The 25,699-nt window shown below is 36.6% G+C and overlaps 1 protein-coding gene across 4 annotated transcripts in view; it reads right to left on the minus strand.

The window, feature by feature from the left end:
- The window catches only part of LOC140860323 (uncharacterized aarF domain-containing protein kinase At1g71810, chloroplastic), a 74,016-nt gene that overhangs the window by 38,304 nt on the left and 10,013 nt on the right, over positions 1 to 25,699 (minus strand). For 3 of the 4 annotated variants that reach the window (XM_073263282.1, XM_073263284.1, XM_073263281.1), the window contains 5 exons: positions 25,460 to 25,498; positions 20,086 to 20,256; positions 19,795 to 19,947; positions 19,484 to 19,519; positions 18,966 to 19,009 (listed from right to left, as the gene is read on the minus strand). In XM_073263282.1, coding sequence (XP_073119383.1) covers positions 18,966 to 19,009; positions 19,484 to 19,519; positions 19,795 to 19,947; positions 20,086 to 20,256; positions 25,460 to 25,498 — 443 coding nt within the window. The remainder of the gene's footprint in view (positions 1 to 18,965; positions 19,010 to 19,483; positions 19,520 to 19,794; positions 19,948 to 20,085; positions 20,257 to 25,459; positions 25,499 to 25,699) is intronic. The other variant, XM_073263283.1, reaches the window with a different exon arrangement.

The following is a 25,699-nucleotide window of genomic DNA, read 5'->3' on the forward strand; positions in this document are numbered from 1 at the left end:
TGTATCGTACAAACATCTATCTCCCTTCTTTCATGCTCTTATTTCTCGACTAAACTCTGTTAGTATACCTAACATTGTACAGGAAGCTCTAAGGATCCCTGAGTGGAAGGAAGCGATATTTGAAGAGATGAGAGCATTAGAGAAGAACTCTGGAGAAAATGGATCTTCCCAAAGAAAATTCCACAATAGGATGCAAGTGGGTATTTACTACAAAATACAACTCTGATGGCTCATTGGAGAGATATAAAGCTCGTCTGGTTGCCAAAGGCTTTACTCAGACCTATGGGGTTTACTACTCGAAAACATTTTCTCCGGTGACAAAACTTAACACGATTCGAGTGATACGGTCTGTTGCTGCGAATCTTGATTGGCCACTTAACCAACTAGACGTGAAGAACGCCTTTCTAAATGGAAACTTGGAACAAGAAGTGTACATGGAACCTCCTCCCGGATTTAATGATCAATTTTGATCGAAGGTTTGCAGATTAAAAAAATCCCTCTATGGATTGAAGCAGTCTCCAAGAGCATGGTTCGAGAGATTCACAAAATTAGTTAAGGCCTAGGGTTACAACCAGAGACAATCAGATGACACACTCTTCACAAAAGGGTCCACAACTAACAAAATCTTTGTCTTGATTGTTTATGTTGATGACATGATATTAACAGGAGATGATATAGAAGAAATGAACAAATTAAGGATGAACTTGGCAAAGGAGTTCGAGATTAAAGATCTAGGACAGGTGAAGTACTTTATTGGAATGGAAGTAGCAAGGTCTAAGAAAGGAATCGTGGTGTCTCAACGAAAGTATGTTGTGGACCTATTGAAGGAAACTGGGATGAGCAGATGCATACCCTCAGACACTCCATTGGAAGTCAACACAAAACTAGGAGAAATTAAAGACGGTATTCCCGTTGATAAAGGAAGATATCAAAGATTGGTTAGGAGACTGATTTATTTGTCACACACACGACCAGATATCACCTTCGCAGTGAGCTTATGAAGAACATCTCGAAGCTGTATATCGAATTCTCAGATACCTGACTGGGCAGGCTCGATTGCTGATCAAAGATCAACTTCTGGTTATGTACATTTGTATGGGGTAACCTAGTGACATGGAAGAGCAAAAACAAAGTGTTGTGGCAAGAAGCAGCGCAGAAGCTGAGTTTAGATCGATGGCTAAAGGTGTATGTGAAGTTCTTTGGCTTAAGAGAGTTATGGATGAATTGAAGAGAGCGCAGAAGCTGAGTTTAGATCGATGGCTAAAGGTGTATGTGAAGTTCTTTGGCTTAAGAGAGTTATGGATGAACTGAAGAGAACAATAAGTGTTTGTATTGTGATAATAAGGCAGCCATAAGTATAGCTCATAACCCAGTTTTGCATGAGCGAACGAAACCCATTGAAATTGACAAACACTTTATAAAGAAGAAGCTTGAGGAAGGAACAATCTGCATCTGTTCTGTTCCAACCACCTTGCAAATTGCAGATGTCTTAACTAAGGGCTTGTCTAGACAACCTTTTGAAGACCAAGTTAACAAGTTGGGCATGACTGATATCTTTGCACCAACTTGAAGGGAGTGTCAATAATAAGATATTTCTTAAATTAGTTTAGATTAGATTTGTTAGATTAAAATCCGACAGATTAGGAAAGAGATTATTTTGTTCCCGATCTGTGGGGATTTGATTTTATTATCTTTGGCCCTTTCAATGTATGCATTGTATAACTTTATTTGAATAAAAATGATTATTTTTCTCTTCTCTGCCATACCCTACGTATTCTACAAATCTAATAAATTAAAATAAATAGATAAACCAAGCTGCTCATCCGAACAACCTTATCAACACTCCCCCTCAAGCTAGAATGTACAGGTTATAAATTCCCAGCTTGTCAACTATTTTTCGAACATGGGCCTAAATAGGCCTTCTGTTAGGACATCAGCTGTTTGTTCCAATGCTGGGACATATGTTATGCTAATTGTTCCTTCATCAATCTTCTCTTTAATAAAATGCCGATTAACCTCAATGTGTTTAGTACGATCATGATATACCAGATTGTGACAAATATTTAAAGTTAATTGCATACAACAGCATTGTGAAATCCCGAGGTTGCTAAAACCCCCTATGAAAAAAGAATGATCTATTAACTCCCTGTGTTTTGAAATCTTGAGCATATACATCCTCATGTTTTCAAATTTTGAGCATTCATCCCCTTGTCTGTACGTGTTTTCAGGAGTGTTTGTGCACAAAATTTTAAAACATAGGGAGTTCACAGTTATAGGGGGTTTTCAGCAATCTCATTATTTCACGGGGTAATGTATGCAATTATCCCAAAATATTTATGGCCGCCTTGTTATCACATAATAGTTTCAATGGCATTTTTTTTTCATTTTCAGCTCTTCAAGCAACATTTTTAGCCATTAGACTTCACATACACCATGGGCTACTGATCTTAGATCAGCTTCGGCATTGCTTCTTCCTACTACCTGTTGTTTCTTACTCTTCCAAGTTACCAAATAGCCTGATCGGAAAGAAAAATAGCCTGATGTTGATCTTCTATCACTTACTGATCTGGCCCAATCTGCATCAGTAAACATCTCAATGTTTCTTGCTTCTGTTTTCTTGAAGAAAAGTCCCTTTCCTGGAGTCCCCTTTAGATACCTTCAAATTCGATAATCGGTTGTCACGTGCTCTTCCAACGGGGCATGCATAAACTGGCTTACAACACTTAGAAAAGGCTATGTCGGGTCTAGAATGAGCAAGGTAAATCAGTTTCCCTACTTTTCGTTGATTCGTTTCTCCACAGGAGTACCACTCACTGTTTCTTCCAATTTTTTATTTGGTTCCATGGGTGTATCAATCGGTTTGCATCTTAGCATTCTCGCCTCATTCAAAAGATCCAACACATACTTCCGCTGCAAAACTGAGATTCCAGATTTGTTTCATGGCAAGAAAGTACCTCAATTTCCCAAGTCCTTCATTTCAAACTCAGCTGTTATGACCCTGGGTAAAGGATCTAGTTACAGAGGGCGATTGAGTGTTTGATCCTTCAACACTTTGAAGTGTTTGTGGCTTTTTCTGCCTTTTCCACCTATTTTGGATGGAGTAAGTTTAGAGGCTCGTTTTCTCAAGAGAACCTCACGATCTTATTACTCACGAATTTGGAATACTAATTTCATATCTTATTCCACTTAATCTCTCACTTAAATACAAAAATAATATTATTTGAACAAGGAAATAACGAGTAATCATGCAATAGAATAATAAAGCACCATAAATTAGGAAACTAGAATCTTATAGTTTTAAAGCAGATTGAGATCTTTGTTCCTTGACTAAAGCTGGCTGACATCCTTAATTATTCTCATCGTTATCCCTTGACTGAAGCTAATTGATATCTCCTTGTTGGGCTGCTGGTTTGGATTGTTACCCATTACATCAGCCCTTGTACGATTTCAATGTTTGAAGTTTAGTGATTTACTAGATATTGGGGTGTGGTCCCGTGGAGTAAGTTGGTTGGACTGAACCACGTAAAAATTGTTTGTGTTCTTATTTTTGCTTCAGTTTTTACTTTTCCTAATTGGGCTAATTATGAAACTGAGCAAAATAAAAGAAACCGGATCAACAAGTGGTATTAGAGAAGGTTCATTATTATGATTTGATTTTATTTGATAGGAATAAAATATCTTACAGATTTGGTGGGATATTATTCTGAATTGTTTTTTTGTCTATTTAAAGTGTATCTATTGTTAAGTTAAGATGTACTGAAAATACGGGGATAATTAAAGAATACGTCCCTAAAGTTTCCTAACTTTCCCAAAAATGTACTAACACTTTATTTGTTCTCAATTACGTCCCTCTTTTAACAAAAAGTTTTCCTGATATGTCTACCAAACTAAAAATTTCCTATACTACCCTTATATTAATATTTTGTATTAATATTTTCCTTTGGCTCACAAAATGGTATCAGAGCCTAGGTAATTTTATTCAGACTTTATATTATTCATTAAATCATACTTTTCTTTGCTGAGGAAGAGATTTACAACATAACTTAAAAAGACTTGGGTCTTTTATACGCTCTGAAGAGAATAAGAAATATGATTTTTAATTCTCAATTTCTAGAAATTACACCAGATTCTTCTAAACTCTCCGGAGATCTTAGAGAAATTCAAAAGACGGTACAATATTTTACAACAATCAGCTGTATGAAATATCTCGGCAGATTGAAAAAATTCTTAAGAAACAAGAAAAAAATCTTGGAACTCTAAAGGATCTTCAAACAAAAATCATAAATCTAGAACACACCTCTGGTTCTAGAAAAGGTAATACAAGAGGAAGGTTACCACTCTCATTTGGTACATAACATTTGTTATGTCAGAAAGGTAAAACCAAAATGGTACAAAAACCTTTAACAGATGATGAAATGATGATTAATCTTATAAAAGCAATATCAGAAAAAAAAAACACTATCTGATGACTACTTTAGAAAGATTAAATCTCGAGGATCTACAAGATCTTGCAGATTCATTTGCGAATCTTAAAATAGTTGATCTGAAAATGAATTCCTCTGAGGGTGAACAACCCATAGGGAATCCTCCAAGATATGTGGTTAAAACAGAAGATCACAAGTGAGTTCCATGTTGGAGAAAATTCGCATCCAGCAGGAACAGGTCGAGAAGGAGTAAGATACCACTACATCAAACTCCTTATGAAAAAACTGTTCTAGATCCGATAAATCCTTATGGGGTAATGTTAAACCTTGAAGAAATAAGACAGGAATTGCAAAAGCTGAAAAATGAGGTAGCAAAGACGATGTTTGGGATTCATATTGGAGCAATCCAAATAATGATCAAGTCAACTTTTAAAGAAGGAATAGATTCACCCATAGATATCGTAGTATGCGATAAAAGAATGGGGAATATTCAACATGCTGTTCTGGGTACTATCTCAGGAAATCTATGTGCAGGAAAAATTGTAGGAGTTATTTATCCGAGAATAGCCTACAATTTAGCTGACAGAGACTTTAGTCGAGCCTTGACGTTGCATCAAAACTTCTAGGAAAAAAAATTAATGAAGGTAATAGGTGATATTCTATTACATATCAAATTTCATATGCTCTTTCTAATACTCATCATTCTGAATTATTTATTAGAAATGAGTTTATTGAAATCCCAGAGAATTTTGGAAAGGTTGCTCAAGCAATATACCCGGAAAGAATCGAGTTTCCTTTAATTCAGGAAACAGACATTCAAATTCAAGATAAGCCGGTTCTATACAGAGATCTTAAAATAGAACCCCGAAGGTTATCTTTTCAAGGTGACCGAATGACAAGTCGAAGGTGGAAAAAATCTCCTATTTAGGAAATTCCACCAGAAGAAAAAGATTTTTCTATAATAGTAAAACTTAGATATCCAGAAGGATGGAAAGAAGTCAAAATAGTATTCGAAATTACAAGTCACAGGAACCACTTTCCTTGTAACTCAATTTACTATTTAGAACAGCAGGTAAAAGGAACTTACCAAGGATTCATAAAGGTTGGTGAATTGGAAGTTCAAATTTCGGGAATCCCGGGAAAAGAAACAGATCAACTAATTCTTGGCTTAGAATTCTTGGAAGATCATTAACCATGGAAACGTCTTGAAAAAAGAATAGAGCTTATGGCAAAAGAAAAAACTTGGAGAATTCAATAAGAATCCTACGAGATGGAAAACCAAGATAATTGGATAAGGGACAACCCCTTAATTAGATTCGAAAACTCTGTTTACAAACAGAGAAAGAAGCAACTTTTGAAATTAGTAAGTCATAATCATGATTTACTAAGACGCATTGACGAAGTAGAAACGAGTAACAATACTCTACCTATTGAGGCCTTAGAAACATTAAGGCTAAAAAGTCTTAATCGGATTACAGAATTACAAAGCAGTTTACTAAAAATGGCAGGACCATTAGTAATCCCTTCAAGTAAAATGACAACAAGGCCTTTCTCCATATACATTCTATTAGGAACTCAAATACAGCAATGGGCTTTGGCCTTTTATATTTTGAGCCCAAACCTAAAGAGGGCCCAAGAGTCACAAAGCCTAGGAAGAATCTAGAGAGTTAGAAAGAAATAAATACTTGAAGAAAAGAATGGATACTCATTCGTGATTTTGTATTCTCAGTATCAAGACTAGCTTAGGCTAGGGAAACTAGCATTTAGCTAGGGTTGCAGCTTGTTACAGAGTTTATCTCTGGGAAAGAATTTCTTGTTCAATTTTGTTCATCCAATATTAATTCTATAGGTGTTTTTGATCTAATTCTTGTGGCCAAGTAACCAGTAGCCTAACAATTGGTCCGACCTGCCATGGCCACCACTCGTTCGGACGACAGGATTGAGATTCTCGAAAACTCAATCTCGGTGCTTCAGGAGGAAATGGATTTCGTCCACAAAAAGCTAGACTACATAACTTCTCTTGTGGATAAGTTACTGCCTGATAGATTCAAGGATTCCGGCCACCAACCTGGCTCTCATGCGTCCCTTTACCCAACCTCTGGCCAACATGAATCATCGAAGGAGCTGTATCTGAAGGAAGAGAGCCAACAAGTCACACACGAGGAGGTGGAGTACACGAAGCTCATCAAGGATGAGTTTGGATCTAGGAGTAGACGCCCAGAATTCTCCTACAGCAACGTCACTGATGTACTCCGCATTTGGGCTTCAGGGAACGTGGTAGAACTCACCTCAGAGACCGATCCAAGAGTTGTAATCAGACCGATGATCCAAAGATTCCCATGGCTTAAAAAGAAAGATCCAAAAAAGGAAAAACCGCCATGGAAAATTTAACGTAGTGTTGAAGAAAGGGGAGCCGATAGTGGGCTTGCAGATTGTGCTACCTAGGGTTTGGACTACCCAGAAGTGGGCTCTTATTGAAGAAACAAACATGGGCTGCCTTTCTATTAGGCCCAAACCTAATAATTGGAGACACGCAGAAGCCCCTGGACCAGCTATAAAGATTAGGGCATTGACGCCTGAGATGGAGGATATCAGTAGACCGCTGCGCAATCATCAGAGAGAAGTCGCTAACTCACAAACCCTTATCTTCAAGAGAAGACGCTCGTGTGACAGTGGGTCAATCTCTGTTGGAACTGACAGAAGTTTAAGAACAGAGAATTGGGAAAATAGGGAAAGCCAAACAATACAGTACAAAGAAATTGACAAAGGAAAAATAAGGCGTACAGGTTTTAAAGAAGTTGAGAAGAAGCTGCCCAAACAAGGGTGGACAAAGGCTGTGGTTGAAGAATTAAGTACTAAAAAACCAGTAGAATGCAACTTCAAGTTGCTAGATCAACAGCTGACAATAGTGGGAGGTGCATATCTACTTATTGTTGGGATATTAAGTATGCTTTTTATAATTTCTGTTTTTGCAAGAGAGGATACGGGAACAAGACACGCCTTTAATTCTTTGTACGTAATTAAGAGATTGGGATTGACCACTGAAAGAAACTTTATAAAGGTAGAGGATGATGATGGGCATGAGAATGGGGTAAACAACGGATTGGAAAGTGGAACAGAGGCTTGCAGAGGTGGACTGCCCCTAATGAAAATAGATGGGGTGAGTAAGAGATGTCATGGATTGAAAATACGAGTAGCAACTACGGTGATCGGGGTGTACAGCCTCATGTTCGGGACAAACGGGAAGAATTTTAGGCTGGAAGATGCCACTGCGATGACAAAGAATGAGAAGGGCAGAGGGGATTGGACACGATTGGGGTTGGGACCGGTTGACAAAGGGGGGGAGGGCATCAATACGGTTCAGTTACCAACGGGCTCTCGATTCACTCTGGTGTTAACTCAACAGACCAAGCAACTAAGGCATGAGCAAAAGCTGCAAGTTTTGGGACGTTGGGAAGATTCCTCAACTAGGAGGCCACCAGGACAGACAGATTTATGTTATCCAAGCTCATTCAAAATTTCAGTCTTGAGGACAAGACTGTTTTTGGGGAGGGTGGTATTGTTAGGGACTCAAATACAGCAATGGGCTTTGGCCTTTTATATTTTGAGCCCAAACCTAAAGAGGGCCCAAGAGTCACAAAGCCTAGGAAGAATCTAGAGAGTTAGAAAGAAATAAATACTTGAAAAAAAGAATGGATACTCATTCGTGATTTTGAATTCTCAGTATCAAGACTAGCTTAGGCTAGGGAAACTAGCATTTAGCTAAGGTTGCAGCTTGTTACAGAGTTTATCTCTGGGAAAGAATTTCTTGTTCGATTTTGTTCATCCAATATTAATTCTATAGGTGTTTTTGATCTAATTCTTGTGGCCAAGTAACCAGTAGCCTAACACATTCCAATTGGGATGTTGTACGAACAATATAAGGCTTGAATACTTTGCAGCTTATATTGATTCAGGAGCAGGAATTTGTACAGCAAAGATGGGAGTCTTCCCTGAAGGATGTGAAGAAGACTTGCCGAAAATTGTTGGATGAGATTTCTCTCGAAGAATTTTAATTCTTTGCAAATGAATAAAACAAGCAGAGATCTTTATAGAAAGAGCTGGTCAGACATCATGGTATAAGGTAAAAACACCGCCAATATATTTTCATGATACAGGAGCCGATATCCTGTTGTGAAACAACTTTTTACAAATGTTTAAGAAATACACAAGATAATGAGTTAAGACGACTTATGTTCACTACGATTTGTGATCATAAAATTATCGTCCCAAAACTCAAGATTGCTATAAAGGACAACTTTTTCACCCAAAGATGAAAGATTCAAGAAGGTTTGGAGAAACCATAACAACAGAACAAGAACTCCAAACAGAGAATATGGAGCTTCTCAAGGTAACTCTAACCCACAGAGATATAGAGTTATAGGAGGGAACAAAGTGAGGTTCTGGGAAGATAAATGGTGGGGGGGAGTCCTCGTTTCCGGATCTATTTCCAGCCTTGTTCCAGATTTCTTATGCACACAATATGCATATTTCTCATTTTGTGTCAACGAAAAATTCGTTGAATATCGGTCACCTTTCATGGGACTTCATTTTCGGAGGGACTTGAGGGATCAGGAAATCATTGAGGTAGGTGTATCGTTAGAGTAGATGAGAGTTAGATTGATTGATGGGGCTGAGGATGTGAGAGTGTGGGTTGGGGATCCTTCTGGTATTTTGTCGGTCAAATCCTTTTTTGAGTCCTTTTTTCCTATTATTGATTATCCTTTGTTTTCTTTCTTCAATGTTATCTGGAAACTACCAATCCCCTCGAAGATTCAATTTTTTTCCTGGAGAGCAGTGTTGGGTAAAATGCCGACTACGGAGGTGATGCAAAGAAGATGGCCTTCTTGTGCTCTGAATCCGAATTGGTGTGTGTTATGTCGGAAAGAGGGGGAAACTCAGGATCACATGCCTATACATTGTTCTTTCACGTATGGCTTGTGGTCGAGGGCTTTGACGGAAATGAGGATAATGTGGGTAACACCTCGATCTCTACATGAGCTATTCGCTACTGATCTTGCTTTTCTTTTGGGCAAGAGGGGGAGAATATTTTGGCCCTTGGTGGTTCATGATATTTGTTGGTTGGTATGGTTTGAAAGAAATGGAAGAATCTTTGAGAATGTGGAAGAAACGGCGGAAGAGTGTTGGAAAAAGATTAAGATACGGATTGCTTTGTGGAGTAGAGCGTTTAAAGAATATCATAATTTTGCAATATCGGATTTACTAAGGGATTGGTCTTTTGTTTTTTGTTGATATGATTAGGGAGTGGTTAATTTTTTTTGTAATTAGCGGATATCTTGTCCGGCTCCTGTAAGATCTTATTCTCGTATATAATATACAAAGTTTCTTATCAAAAAAAAAAGGAAAGGTGTTCGGTCTTGCACAAAACATCTCATCTCAAATTTTGTATCGTATAACCATTTGTCATCTTCATATCATGCATTTATCTCTCAGATAAATGTCATTCGTGTTCCTAACAATGTACATGAGGCTTTAAAGATACCCGAGTGGAAAGAAGCAATTTAGAAGGAGATGAAAGCTTTGGAGAAAACGCTACTTGGGAGAAGGCTGATCTACCCAGTGGTAAGTCTGTTATAGGTTCTCACTACCAAATACAACTCCGATGGGTCCCTAGAACGATACAAAGCTCGCCTTGTTGCCAAAGGATTCACCCAAACTTATGGAGTGGACTACACTGAAACTTTTTCTCCTGTGGCTAAACTTAACACAATTCGTGTCATTTTATCTGTTGCATGATGTTAAGAATGCTTTCCTAAATGGAGATTTAGAGGAGGGAGTATATATGGAGCCTCCACCTGAGTTCACTGATATGTTTGGATCAAAAGTATGCAGGTTAAAAAAATCATTGTATGTGCTGAAACAGTCTCCCAGGGCATGGTTTGAGAGATTCACAAAATTTGTCAAAGGCCAAGAATATTGTCAAGGACAATCTGATCATACACTTTTTACCAGAAACTCCAAAACAGACAAGATATCTAGGGGTGAGCATTCGGTCGGTTCGGTCGGTAATTTCAAATAACCAAACCGAACCGAACTTTTTTTGCATAACCGAACCAACCGAATTAGTTCCCATAACCGATCAAAACCGAATCGAATAAAAATCGGTTAATTCGGTCACCGATTTTTATTGAAAAAATTAAAAAGAGAGAAAACCAGAAACTCAACGGATCATCAACAAAATCGTGAAATTGTTATTACAGATTAATTTTTAGCCTGAAAATCAGATATTGTTTACAAGCAAAAAAAAAACAAGAGTTTAGTAATTTCACATTAACAGCATCGCAAAATTCTTACAAACAAGCGAAAATTTATGGAAGGGGTACAGGACTACTAAAGGAATGTTAATCGAACCTCGCGATAGAGAAATCGACTTTTTTTTAGAGAAGAACGATAAAGCAACGAACGAAGCGCGATGAAAGACTGTGAGCACAGAGAGATGAATGAAAGAAGAGATGAGAACGATGAACTGTGCAATTTAGGGCTGGATCATGGATGGTTGTGGGCTGAAGGGCCGTAGGCTTTTTAGGTTTGAATTTTGTAAGCCCACAAGCCCACGAGTCAATCTTACTAAATCTATATATATTTTTTTAATTTTATTGTAAATCGGTTAACCGAAATTTTAAAATAAAAAAACCGAAACCGAACCGATTTGACCGAACTTTCGAATAAACCTAACCGAATTACCGAAATAGATCGGTTCGGTCGGTTAATTCGGTTTAACCGAATTAATGATCACCCCTAAAGATATCTATACTGATTGTTTATGTTGATCATATAATATTAACAAGAGATGACATAAAAGAGATGAGAAGACTGAAGAAGAGCTTAGCAAATGAGTTTGAAATGAAAGATTTGGGACAGCTGAAATATTTTCTTGGAATGGAGGTAGCAAGGTCAAAGAAAGGAATTATGATCTCGCAGAGGAAATATGTGTTGGATCTTCTGAAGGAAACTGGGATGAGTGGTTGCAAACCATCAGATACTCCTTTGGAAGCAAATGCTAAGCTAGGAGACATCAAAGATGGCATTCCAGTTGATACTGGCCGATATCAAAGATTAGTTGGAAATCTGATTTATCTAGCTCACACACGGCCTGACATTGCCTTCGCGATTAGTTTGGTAAGCCAATTTATGCACTCACCTCATGCTGAACATCTTGAAGCCGTGTACCGAATTCTAAGATATCTAAAAGAAACCCCTGGGAAGGGTATATTCTAGGGGTGTCAATCGGGTGGGTTCGGGTCGGGTTGAAGAAAAAAAATTTAAAAAATTCCTCAACCCGAACCCGACCCAACCCGAAAATGTTCAACCCGAACACGAACCTGTATAACCCGAACAACCCGATATTTTTTTTTTTTTTTAGCAAAATAATTAAATAAAAATTCAAAACTCAAAATAATAATAATAATATTATATTTAATCACATGATAACAAAATCTAAGCTTATATATAATTTAAATTTAAAAGTTCAGTTGTAGAAAATTTAAAGTTTATTTACTACAAAAAATAAAAAAATTATTTTAAAAAATCAAAATTGTACAAAATAAGCATTAAATCAAGAAAATATATTATAGCAATATAAAATAAATGTTTTTCAAATAAAAAACATATGAAATTGTAACAAATCTTTCTTAATTATATATATATATAAAATAATAAAAATATTCGGGTCAACTCGGGTTGACCCGAACCCAACCCGACCCAACCCGAACCCGAATAATTTTTTCGGGTTGGCTTTCGGGTCAACCCGATTCAACCCGAACCCAAAAACCCCCAACCCGAACCTGATATTTTTCGGGTTGAATCGTGTCGGGTTGGCGGGTTGGGTTGGTTTTTGACACCCCTAGTATATTCTTCAAAAAAAATGAGAGAGAGATGGAAGTACATACTGACGCAGATTGGGCAGGATCGATTACTGATCGAAGATCGACCACAGGGTACTGCACATTTGTATGGGGTAATTTGGTAACTTGGAGAAGTAAAAAACAGAATGTAGTTGCTAGAAGCAGTGCAGAGGCCGAGTTTCGGTCCATAGCTCAAGGAGTATATGAGGTGTTATGGTTAAAAAGGGTCATGGAGGAACTAAACATGACTATAAACTTTCCCATAAAGTTATATTGTGATAACAAAGCAGCTATTAGTATTGTCCATAATCCTGTGTTACATGAAAGCACCAAACATGTTGAGGTTGACAAGCACTTCATAAAGGAGAAGATTGAAGAAGGCATAATTTGTACTCCTTTTGTTCCCAGTATCTTGCAGTTAGCTGATGTCCTAACCAAGGGGCTGTCAAGACAAGTCTTTGAAGAACAAGTCAGCAAGTTGGGTATGATAGATATCTTCGCATCAACTTGAGGGGGAGTGTTGAGAAGTTTATTTAAGAAATATATGATTTGATTTTATTTGATAGGAATAAAATATCTTACAGATTTGGTGGTATATTATTCTGAATTGTTTTCTTGTCTATTTAAAGTGTATCTATATCTATTGTTAAGTTAGGATGTACTGAAAATAAGAAATAATATATTTTTTCCTCTCCAATCTATCATGTTCTATCGTGTTCTGTAAATTCAACACATTGGATTATAGTCAAATTTCTTTATGAACAATTTATGTCTTTTCCGTTTGTTGCATCAGAATCAGCGACAAAATTTTTTGATGTCATGCAGTTAAGAGGGTGTTTGACTAAACTTATTAAAAAAAGCTCCTAGAGCTTAAAAGTTGTTTTATGAGCTTATAAGTTAGAACTTATTTTAAAATTAAGTTGTTAAAGTGTTTGGGTAAACTTATTTTAAACAATTTAAAGATGTTCATATGTTTGGTATTATAAGATCTTTTTATTGTCAAAATTACCAAAAAGGATATAATGCTATGAAGATATGTAACGAGTTATACATATACAAAAATAATTTTAGAATAAATCTATATTAAAATATATCACAATTTTAATGTTTTAATTTAATTAATTTAGAAAAATTTAATTTATTTGGAAATTTTTAAAAAATAATATTTAATATTTAATGGGTGGAGGATTTTTGAAAATTTTCAACGATAATTTGGAGAGAATGTTAAAATAAGATATTTTTTAAAAAAGTAAGGTCACCCTTAGTTTTTAAAAACAGCTTAAAAGGCTTATTTGACACCTTATAAGTTGTTTGGAAAATTTTTTACCAAACAAATTTTAAGAACATATAAGCTCCAAAATAGCTTATATAAGAGCTTATAAGTTCAGCCAAAAACCCTCTAAATTTTATTGAAGATGTTATGTGAGTTAGAACATCATGATATCAGTGGAAGAACATTGATTGAAAACTCTCTGTTTGTTTTCTGAATTTTGGTTGATTTTTGTCAAAAAAGGATTGATATTATTAATTTTCTTCACTATTTTATGACTTTGCCAAAAATAAGCCAAATGAGGAGATTGTTAGATGATATTTTGGTTGACATAATTTTTGTGGTTATTTTGTCAAGGAAAAAAATATTAATTTGTGATTTTGAAGATATGGAGATAATTGAAAAAGATATTTGTTTGAATATTTGTGGTGATTTATTGAAGATAGAGAAACATATGAACAAGATTTTGGAAAGTTTGATAGACAATATCTTTTGAGACAACTTCCGGATTTGTTCGGATTCTGATTAAGATAGAATCCATATTCATACAACGCCATATATTGGTGTTCAAATTCATTTTGAAGATAACCGAGAGCGACCACGGGTGTCAAGGGAGGCCAATGAGCATTTATTGTTGAAGAAATTTTGAAGATGAAATTTTATTTCTTATGTGAAAAGAAAATTGTACAATATTATACAGGTAGAATACCAACAACTATAAAAGGAAAAGATAGCTTCAAATCAAAGATAATATTCAGCAAGTTTAATTTGGTAAGTAGATCAAATCAATCCCTAAATATCAGGGTGTAAATATCGTAGATCTGCAAGGATTTCAACACTCTCCCAATCCCTAAATATCAGGGTGTAAATATCGTAGATCTGCAAGGATTTCAACACTCTCCCTCAAGCTAGGTTGTAAATGTTGAGTAATCCTAGCTTGGATTTTAGCTCCTCGAGTTGTTTTTTAGATAATGCTTTTGTCAAGATATCTGCAGTTTGATGACTTGTTGGGATGTAACGAAGAGAGATGATTCATGCTTCAAATTTTCTTTTACGAAGTGTCTATCAATCTCCACATGTTTAGTTCAATCACGACACACTGGATTTTTTGCTATGGTGATGGTAGACTGGTTATCGCAGAATCAGACCCTGACATGTGTATGTTCAACTCATTCAGCAATCGTTTTAACCAATACTTCCTCCTCAAGATCACCGTATAAAAAAAGCATTCTTTATATCTAGTAGGTGCAATGGCCAGTTAAGATTCGAGGCAAGAGATAACAACACTCTGACACTGTTAAGTTTTGCAACTAGAGCGAATGTTTCCTGGTAGTCAATGCCATATGATTGAGTGAACCCTTTTGCCATATGATTGAGTGAATCCTTTTGCAACAAGTCGTTCTTTGAACCTGTTAATGTTGCCATCAAAATTCTGCTTAACTGTAAAAATCCACTTGCAACCCACTGGTTGTTTTCCAGCTGGTAATTTTGATATTTCCTAAAAGAAGAATAATTATTCTGTAAAATCTTGCTTACATTTCTACTGATAATGTACATCCTTTATACAAGTTACATACCTAGAATAAAAGATAACTACTAGATAACACAAAAGGGAAAGAATATACAATTTAATATCTCCTAAATAATTTCGGAAATCTTTAACATTCCCCCTCAAGCTTAGGAATAGATATCTTTCATTCCAAGCTTGCTCAGAAGATTTTCATGACTTGGCCTTGTGAGATTCTTGGTAAGGATATCAGCTTCTTGATCATGGGAGGAGATATAATAGCGTGATGCCTCCCTCTTCCATTTCATTCTTGATAAAGTTTTGTTGGACTGGATTGTTCACAGTGCTAATGGTGTTGAAATATTGTCCAACATCGGTAGTATAGAGTTCCTGGGAGCCCTTAATATAGACAAAGGCAACCCTCACCTCTTGAGCTAGCTTTTGAGGTGAGTTAGGTCCTAGTCTCATTTCTAACATGGTATCAAAGCCCAGACCCTCCGTGTGTGTTGGACCGCCCATAATTGGGCTGCCTATAGTTAGGCCACCCGTTAATATCTCCACGCTTCCCTCACCTCTTAAGCTAGCTTTTGAGGTGAGTTAGGTCCTAGTCTCATTTCTAACATGGTATCAGAGCCCGGGTTCCACCGTTATGTGTTGGACGGCGCATAGTTGGCCTCGCCCGTCCCATAGTTGGTCACCCGTTAATATCTCCACGCTCCAGTCGTTTCATTCATGTGCGTGAGAGGGGTATGTTGGTATCTTATTTGTGTCCCACATCAGTTGACTAAATAACCTGGGAGCCCTTTATATAGACAAGGGCAACCCTCACCTCTTGAGCTAGCTTTTGAGGTGAGTTAGGTCCAAGTCAATTTCAAACATGGTATCAGAGCCCAGGCCCTCCGTGTGTGTTGGACCGCCCATAATTGGGCTGCCTATAGTTAGGCCACCCGTTAATATCTCCACGCTCCAAATGTTCATTCCTGGGCGTGTGAGGTGTGTGTTGAAATTAGGGATGGCAATGGGGCGGGGCGGGGACGGGTTTGCCATCTCCATCCCCGTCCCCGAATTAAAAACCCATCCCCGTCCCCGTCCCCGTCCCCGTCCCCGTCCCCATCCCCGGTTCTACATATTCGGGGAATCCCCGTCCCCGAACCCGTGGGGACTAAACCACCATCCCCGAACCCGAACTCGAACCCATTGTAGATATGAAAATGAGATTGTGATGGGGTGGATCCCCGAACCCGTGGGGAAATCCCCAAACCCGTCCCCATAGACATCAAACTTAAAATATTCAATTTTTCAACAATTATCTTTTACATTCCAAAAATCATTAATATTACATTTTTGTGTACTGCCTTAGAAAATGCTCAAACTCTAACTCTAAAATTTTGACAAATATTCATAAATTCTAGATTTATATAAAAAATTTGAGACATTCCAAGTCTCAAATATCAAATAATTCAACTTAGTGATTCAAATATCTTTAACATATATACGCTGAAAATTCTAAATAAATTCAAGAAAAATTTATTATATGATGATGAGTGTGTGTCTTTTATTATTATTATTATTATTATTATTATTATTATTATTATTATTATTATTTATTTATTTATTTTCGGGGATATCGGGGCGGGTTCGGGGGTGGGGATAGCATCCCCATACCCGCCCCACTCCACTTCGGGGATTTTAAAAAAATCCCCGAACCCGAACCCGAACCCGTCCCCGTTTCGGGTTTTCCCCGCGAAGAAAATTGTCATCCCTAGTTGAAATATTGTCCCACATCGGTAGGATAGAGTTACTGGGAGTCTTAATATAGACAAGGGCAACCCTTATCTCTTGAGCTAGCTTTTGAGGTGAGTTAGGTCCTAGTCTCATTTCTAACATAATGGCAGATTTATTGTCACTATACACCTTGATCGGTGTGCTGATGGTAATTCTCAGGTCTTACATTAATCTTTTTAGCCAAATAACTTCACATATCCCTTGTGAAATATCTCGAAATTCAGCCTTAGCACTATTTCTTGCTACCACAATTTGTTTCTTGCTTCTCCATGTAACCAAATTTCCCCATAGCTTCGAGCAAAATCCAGAATTTGATTTACAATAATCACTTCCAGCATAGTCTGCATCAACAAATCCTTCAATGCTCCGATTCTCACTTTTCAAGAGCATGAGTCCTCTGCCAGGAATTCCTTTGAGATATCTCAAAATATGATTCATTGCTTCTAGATGACTCTGAGTTGGAGAATGCATGTACTTACTCACGACACTAACATCGTATGCAATATTAGGTCGTATGAAAGATAAGCATATTAATCTACCTATGAGAGATAAGTATATTAATCAACCAACCAGACGTTGGTATCTTCCGATGTTTGTACAAGGTTCATTCTCCTTAATCCTGCTCTTCTAAATTTTTACTAACGGGGTTCCAACCGGTTTGCAGCCCAATTTTCCGGTTTCTTGTAGCAAATCGAGAATATATTTCCTTTGAGAAATGAAGATGCCCCCTTTACTTCTAGCAATCTCTATAACGAGAAAATACTTCAAGGATCCCAAATCTTTGACCTCAAATTCCTTCCTCATTTTTTCTTTCAACCCATATAATGATTTCCACAGTTTGCAAACTTTATCTTGCCCATGTTCAGACTGGAAACCAAGTGGAATCTTCATGTACACCTCTCATCAAGGTTACCATTCAAGAATGCATTCTTAATATCAAGCTGATTCGATTCCCAATCCAAATTTGCAGCAACAGATAACAACACACGGATTGAATTGAATTTTGCCACTGGAGCAAATGTTTCATCATAATCTATTCTATACGTCTGAGTAAAGCATTGTGCCACCAACCGAGCCTTGTATCTTTCGACTTCTCCATCAGCCCTATATTTCACTGAAAAAACCCATTTACTTCCAACCACTTTAGATCTGCAAGGATTTCAACCATTGTAAAATTATTCAGGAGTTTATTTGATGCTCTAATGCACCAAACTCATTTAGACATTTTTTTGGGAGAAGGTCAATTCTCGGGAGAGAACAATATTTCTCGCATAGATCATATATTATGTTGGGAACTTGTCCAGACTGGTTGTGTGCGAAATTAAAGTGTGACTGCCCATTATGTGTCGCGACAACTACTACGACAAGGTTCTGTCACACCCACTTATTTATATATATATATATATAATATGATCTCGTTTCTTATAAAAAAAACGTTCTCAAGAGATAACGGATCCACATCGAAAGGAGTACAAGAAGGCGGCTCGGCGAGCGAGATCTACTGTACGTATTCATCATAAAGACTTCATGAGAAAAGAGAGTATTACATATTGTTTAAGTCCTTATATGATTCCAACGTTTGAAGAAGTTTAGTGAATTTACTTGATATCTGGTCGTCCCGCGGAGTAGGTTGGTTGGACGAAACCACGTAAAAATTGTCTCTGTTCTTATTTTTACTTTCAGTTTTTAGTTTTCTTAATTGGACTAATTATGAAACTGGGCAAGATCAACAATAAGAAAATAAGAATATCTATTATACATAGAAATATAGATCTTGTGTTGGTACTTTTTACTTTTCTAGGAACTTTCAATTTCCTTAGTTGAGGAAAGTTAGTCCATATAGTTAGATGTTTTATGCCCTAATCATTGTAAGACTAAAAATGATAATAAGCAATACTCTTTCTTATTCTTTGCTCTGCATGTTCTCTTTTCGATGTTTATTGTTCAGTAATCAACATGACCGTAAGGGTAAAAGTTTATGGATCCAGACTACATGAAGAACCAATAGTTGCAGTAAAGAATAACTTCTTGTTATCTTAGATTAGGATCAAGGAAACGGCAAAATGATTGCTTACCTAAATTTAATTCCATTGTTTGCTTCAATCTTGTAATCCATCTCCTGCATTCAATTGGATTACCTGTATTCAATATGAAGCACTAAGAATATTCCTCATGCAACACCTACAAAGAAAAATTACAAACCTACAAAGAAAAGTTACAAGGGCGGTTCAAATATCCTCAACTGGAATGCGAAATATATCTTTTGAACAACATTACATGTTCCACCAAGGTCTCCCGTTATTTATAGAAAAACAATCCCAAACAATAAATCAAGCCAATTTACCAAAACGTCATTTATGTCAAAATTCCATGTTTGTGTCCAGTCGAAACTTTTATTTACCTGGTTCGTTTAATGTGAACGAAAAATTTAACTCATATTTACCTAAATGGAAGGAATTCTATCAAGCATATGTAGTTGTGAAAATAAAATAAATAGTGTTTTAATCCTGCACACACCCCTAGAAAGCAAATACCAGTTTCCTCTTTAAAATTGTGTGATATAATATAATGAGATTGTGAAGGAGTTAAATACCCGGAAAAGACTTGATGCCCACTCGTCAATGATAGCCTGAAATTGACACTCAGGATTTTATTCATTATATTTATTTATTTAGGAAATTGTAAAAAATGGGAAAAAAAATATGAGAACTAGAAATATGGCGTATTGTCGGAAGCACAAGATATGAGATAGCCGTGCATTGCTGATGTGCTTTAATAAGTAATAATAAAGGACAAATTATATATACTACTTCTGTGAAAAAAAAATGATCTATTATATTTCCGTGTTTTCAACTCTTGTGATTGACAACTTAGCAATGTTGATCAATACCATTTAGATATTACCTGAAGGTCAGTGTTAAATTTTCCAGCTATCCTTATCAACCCTGTGAGATAACGCAAGATCAGTATGTCCAAGGATATTGCAGCTTTAACTCCTGGCCTCTGCACTTTTATGGCAACAACATCCCCGCCGGAACGCAGCCTAGCTTGGTATACCTTTCCAATAGATGAAGAAAAACAAATTGAAATAATAGTCCACAAAAACTAAGTTGATCTTTGCAATTGTGACATGTATCAAGATAATGTCACGTAAAACCTACTCCCAATTAAATGACGTAGAAATGAACAACTAACCTGTCCAAGTGATGCCGCTGCCACAGGCTCGGGAGAGATTTCCGAGAAAAGCATATCTATTGGCAGCCCTAATTCTTGCTCTATGGTATCAAATGCAATTTTTGTAGAAAATGGAGCAATTTGATCTTGCAAGAGTGAAAGCTCATTCAAATACGAGGGTGCTATCAAATCCTACAATAATTCAAGAAGCATATATTTAACAAATAACTTCGAGTCATGACGCGAGAAAATTCCCAATTCAGTTCTTCAATTCAATCTTTTTTTTTTATATAAGAAACACATTATATTAATTACTATAAAATGAAGATGCACAATATGCGGACAAGTGATTCGCCATTGCCGAGGAGGCTATCATGATCCTATCTCTATCAACAAAGTGCAAACGCCCAATCTCGTAATAAATCCGAGATCAAAACATTCTCAAAAATGTACATGAGATCCTATCCACGTAGAAACTTTGATTTTGATCCTTTCCCAGCATTCGTCGATCGACTTTTCAAGATCATAAAAAATTCTTCTATTTCTCTCCAACGACACGGACCAACAGACGCTGTGAACGACCACCCTCCAAAAGATTATCCCTTTCTCACCCAAAAGATGTCCAAGATCTATAGCAAATAAGTCTTGCATTGATCTTGGAGCCGCCCAAACCAGCCTCATATCTGTCAAGGCCCTAGCCCAAAGCCCACTCGTGAAAGTACAATGAATGAACATATGATCTTGCGTTTCCTTCTCTTTCCGACACAGCAAACACCAATTGAGGCAAAGAGCACAAGTAGGCCATCTTTTTTGCATCATATCCGAGGTCGGCACCTTGCCCAACACTGCGGTCCACGAGAAAACTTGAACCTTTGTTGGAACCGGAGCCTTCCAAATGGCGTTGAATAATGGAAAAACTGGGAAGACACTACTCGGAAAAAATGACTCGAAGAAAGACTTGACTGCTAAGACACCTGAAGAATCCCCATCCCACACTTTTATGTCGTCCACCCCTTCAACCAATCTCACCCTATCTAAAACACATATCAAAGCATTTAACTCACCTAATTCATCATCCCTCAGAACCCTTCTAAGATGCAAATCCCATGAAAGTGAAGATGAATGACTTCCAAACGAAGCAAAAAAAAAGATAGGTAAATTATGAACCGACGAAATCTAATTCAATTCAATCTAAAGAACTCTTAATCACTCAAGCAAGTCCAGCATTCCAGAGAGTTCCATTTAACAATTAAAAAACTTACAGTAGCAAATTTCTAGAATTTTCTTTTTGCAATGCTAAAAAATAAGATGGGTAGTAGAGGTTTGGCAAATACCCATGGTTAAGTATATATGTTAAGTATTTGGAATTATTATCAATTTGTAAATACAAATAGGATTATGCTACGTGCTTTAGAATAAGATCGTGTAATGGGTCTATTGAACACAATCCAGTGTTTGCTTCTTCTTATTCGACTTTCTGCCGCTTCAGCCTGTAGTGATTGTTTGTAGGTGAGGCTCATTAGAGAGAACCTCGTGACCTCGTAACTTTGTTTTTGGAAAAATATTAAGATGTTCTTTATTCATAAAAACTCAAATAAATATACAAGGAGTCCTTGCATCCTAAACTTCTCAAAAATAAAGAATTCAAAACAAAACCACCAATCTTATCAAAACAAAATCAGCCATCCTATCATGCGTAAATCCATGCTTTATTTTTAAACAAAATACTGAAAGAAGATAAGGCGAAAAAAAGTGCCAAGTCTGATGCTAATCCTTCTGCTTGAATCGCCCATGTGTGTAACGTTGGTAAACTCGATCTTCTGGGCCTTGCGTATGGGCTTTACCACCACCCCTTGGGAATCATGTTTGTCCTCAAACACAAAATAAAGATGGTGGCCTGCAAAAGAAAAGGCATCCTCCCACGAAGCTTTTGTTGGAGATAACCCATGCCAATGCACTAACAGTTCTCGTTGCAACCCTTGGAGGTTCTAGTGTTAAGAATGGCCAGAGGAAACAGAAGCAAATCACCTGACTACAAGGGAGGAAGAGTCGCGCTCCCGCTTGGAGTATCATGGAATGGTTCAAGATTATAAACATGGGAAACATGATGCATTTTGGCCGAGTCCGGCAATGACAGCTTTTACGCCACCTTGCCCACACTCAGATATGAAATGGACCAAAGAAACGAGCAACAGGTTTCTTATTAGCACGAGTGGCCAAACTGACATGGGGATAGGGCTGGAGCTTCAACAACACCAAACTACCAACATCAAACTCCAAGGCCATATGTCGCGAATCATATCACCGCTTCATCAGATTCTGCGCATGAAGAAGTCTGTGCATAACATCCTTGAGCATGGTATCGCGGCATTGCAGGGCATGATCGACAGCCTTTGCGGATGATAAGAATAACTAACGCAGAGTTTGGTACCTTGTACATGGAATAGTTCCTACCAAAGGAAATAGATAAAAGTGACATCACGGTCGCTGACAATTGACTCCGGAAGCCCGAGCAGCTTGAAAATATTATCAAAAAAGAGCTTTGCGACCGAGACCGAGGTATATAGGTGAGCTGATGCGAGGAAACGAGCATACTTAGAAAAAGGGTCAATCACAAAAATCAAATTCTTTCCATGGGAGGAAGGGAGGCCTCCACAAAATCCATCAAGATATTTGTACAAATGTGTCGTTGAATGGGTACGGTTGTAACAAACCGGTGGGTTGAAGTTGCTCAATCTTATGTTGCTGGCATACAAGGCAATAAGAGACAAAATCCAAATCATTCCAAGGAATACCTACCCAATAGAAGTCTTTCTCAACTCGATGTAGTGTTTTCTGATACCCTTTGTGACAAAAAGTATAAATGGTTGCAATGATTCTGTAGATGAGCGAAGACAACATGGGAAGAAAGAGCCGACACTTGTACAAGAGAATCCCATCCTCCAAGGACCAATGAATTGAAGCGACCTCAGACTGAATTTTCTGAATAACCTGCTGCACTTCCTCCGAATGCATCTACTTAGCTTTAATAGCAAATCACAATGAGGCATCGACAAGGCCTGGCAGCTACCCTTGGTCGCTTTCTGGCTCGAGAAAGCATCAGCCACAAGGTTAGTTTGCCCAAGTTTATATTCAATATGAAAATTAAAACCCAAAAGCTTGCAAATTCAACGTTGTTCTGAAAATGATGCGATCCGCTGCTCCAGTAAGTACTTAAGGCTCTAACGATCAGTGCAGACAACAAACAAACGGATCTAGAAGTAAGGGTGCCAGTAACACTGATACGGGGATAGATAAATTGGGCCAGAATAAATCTGAAAAGCCCAAAATACATGTTATCGAGCCGAGCCGACTCCACACTACTCGAGCTCATATTTTACTACTCGAGCTCGAGCTTTTATATTATATATATATATATATATATTTATAAATTAAAAATATATTAATAAATAAATAAATATAATATTATATATATTATAAAATAAATAAATATATAAATATTATAAATAAATATATAAACCACTATGTAATTGTGCCTTCGTTAAATCAGGTATGCATTTTTCTATAAATGCTATCAACGCATTAGAGATAGGAAAACCTACCCCTTGGATCATATATTTAGGGGCTATCAATCATATGCTCACTCATCACACCATTTTTGTACATAAAAACTAGTCCAAGCTCTAAAAAGATCATATATTTAGCGAATTGAAGATAAAGCGGAATCCGGAGATGTGTTGGAAAAAGATTAAGTTGCGGGCTTCTCTGTGGATTAGGAATCATAAAGACTTTGCTATGTTCTCGACTCTAGACTTAATCAGAGATTGGAGAATTATATATTGTTAATACATAGTGGGTTCTAAAGACTCCGTCTGCGGATAACTTGTCTGTTTTATGTAATTATTACATGATCTTTTATATATATATATTATATAATATAATATGATCTCTTTTCTTATTTAAAACGAAAACGAAAACAAAAAAACTACTGAAATTCCAAATAATCTAGTACAACACAATGGAACAAATCATGTTTGAGTTTGAAAAGAACTAATCAATGACAAGCTAGATTTTGGCAAGATAAAGGTTCCCGGTATTGAAAGTGCTGATCATGTGGCTTATATGATGACTCAAGTTGTTTATACTTTATAGTGGGCCATTTATATAATATCGAAGTGGGTATGTGTTATACCTATACGCCAACTTGAGCAAGATAGTTAGCATGTACAACTTGCATAATATTCTATGTTACTATATATTTGTTAGATCTGATTGTATTAGAATAAGGATATATATTGTCTAATTTCTTATAGTTGACTTTCTAGAGTTAATTGTACATACGCACATATATAAAAATCCTCTCTATAAAGTGCAAATAATTTGTTAGTTGCAGATAATTTTATTATATTCTTTTCATCTCGATAATACGTGAGGATATAAATAACTTGCTGGTAAAAATCACATCAAGTTGTTAGTTCCTTTATCTTTTATACTGAAACCAACAAAAATGAAATATCATATAACGAAATATAAAAAATAAATAAATAAATAACCTTCAAGTTTGGAATCAATTTTGAAAATTATATTCAACTCGAGCAGATTAAATGACCCAAACTGTTACTGTTTTTTGGGTACAGTTTCAAAAAAATTACAATGACCCAAACAGTTGGTTTCATTTTGTACAAGCCAAAACTCCAAGTCAAACCGAAGTACAACCTAGTCATGTACCATTCCAACTTCAAAGCTAGACAGATTCTATCATGCATACATGCCAAAAGATCTTTGATTCATCATGTCATCACACAGTTACAATTTTCAGAACAGTGCCTTTTCACGAAGCGCAAGCAAGGAAAAGTTAGCATGTTATCATATTAAAATATAAGCATCGACAGAAATAATTAGCAAAATGTTAGGTGAGCATCTGCAAAGCGAATCACTCCAAAAAGTAGGAATACAATGCAAAACAGAATAATGTTTAATAATTGTAATGGATTAATTACATATACCCTTGAATAAAGGGACAGTTGTAATAGTTAAAACATCGGGGGATATGCACATAATTTTATAACTTAGCCGGAATAAATGTAAGATCGATACAATCTCGGGGGAGGTATATGTATTTTGATATGGTGAATCTCGGGGGAGGTATATGTATTTTGATATGGTGAATCTCAGTGGAGGTATATGTAATTAACCCATCATAAAGCCTTTTTAAAAGTTAACACACAGAATTCATTTTCATTACGAGTCATTTTAGTTTGTTCTTTAAAAAAAACAAAGAATTCCCCTTCAATAAATTAAAGAAAACAGGTCAACATTTGAATATCACAATAATAATAATATTTAAATTGGATAAAATAACCAGTGACAATAAATCAAGATATGCTTCACTTACTGGCCGAGATGAAACAGCCTGAGCAATTTTTACGTATGCCTGCACACACGGAAAAAATAGCATGTTTCTTGAATTAGATAATAGCTTTCAGATGTAACATCTTGCTATGAATGGGAAAAGTATGCACTGATAAAGTCACAAAATGACAACTGGCTGTCCAATTATGATCCAACCATAAGCGTAATGAGGTAATAGTTGGGGAAGCGAACCATTAGCGAAAATTGAAAATAAACAAGGGCC

Source organism: Henckelia pumila, chromosome 4 (genome assembly GCF_033568475.1).
Source record: "Henckelia pumila isolate YLH828 chromosome 4, ASM3356847v2, whole genome shotgun sequence".
In the NCBI taxonomy this organism is placed as follows: Eukaryota; Viridiplantae; Streptophyta; class Magnoliopsida; order Lamiales; family Gesneriaceae; genus Henckelia; species Henckelia pumila.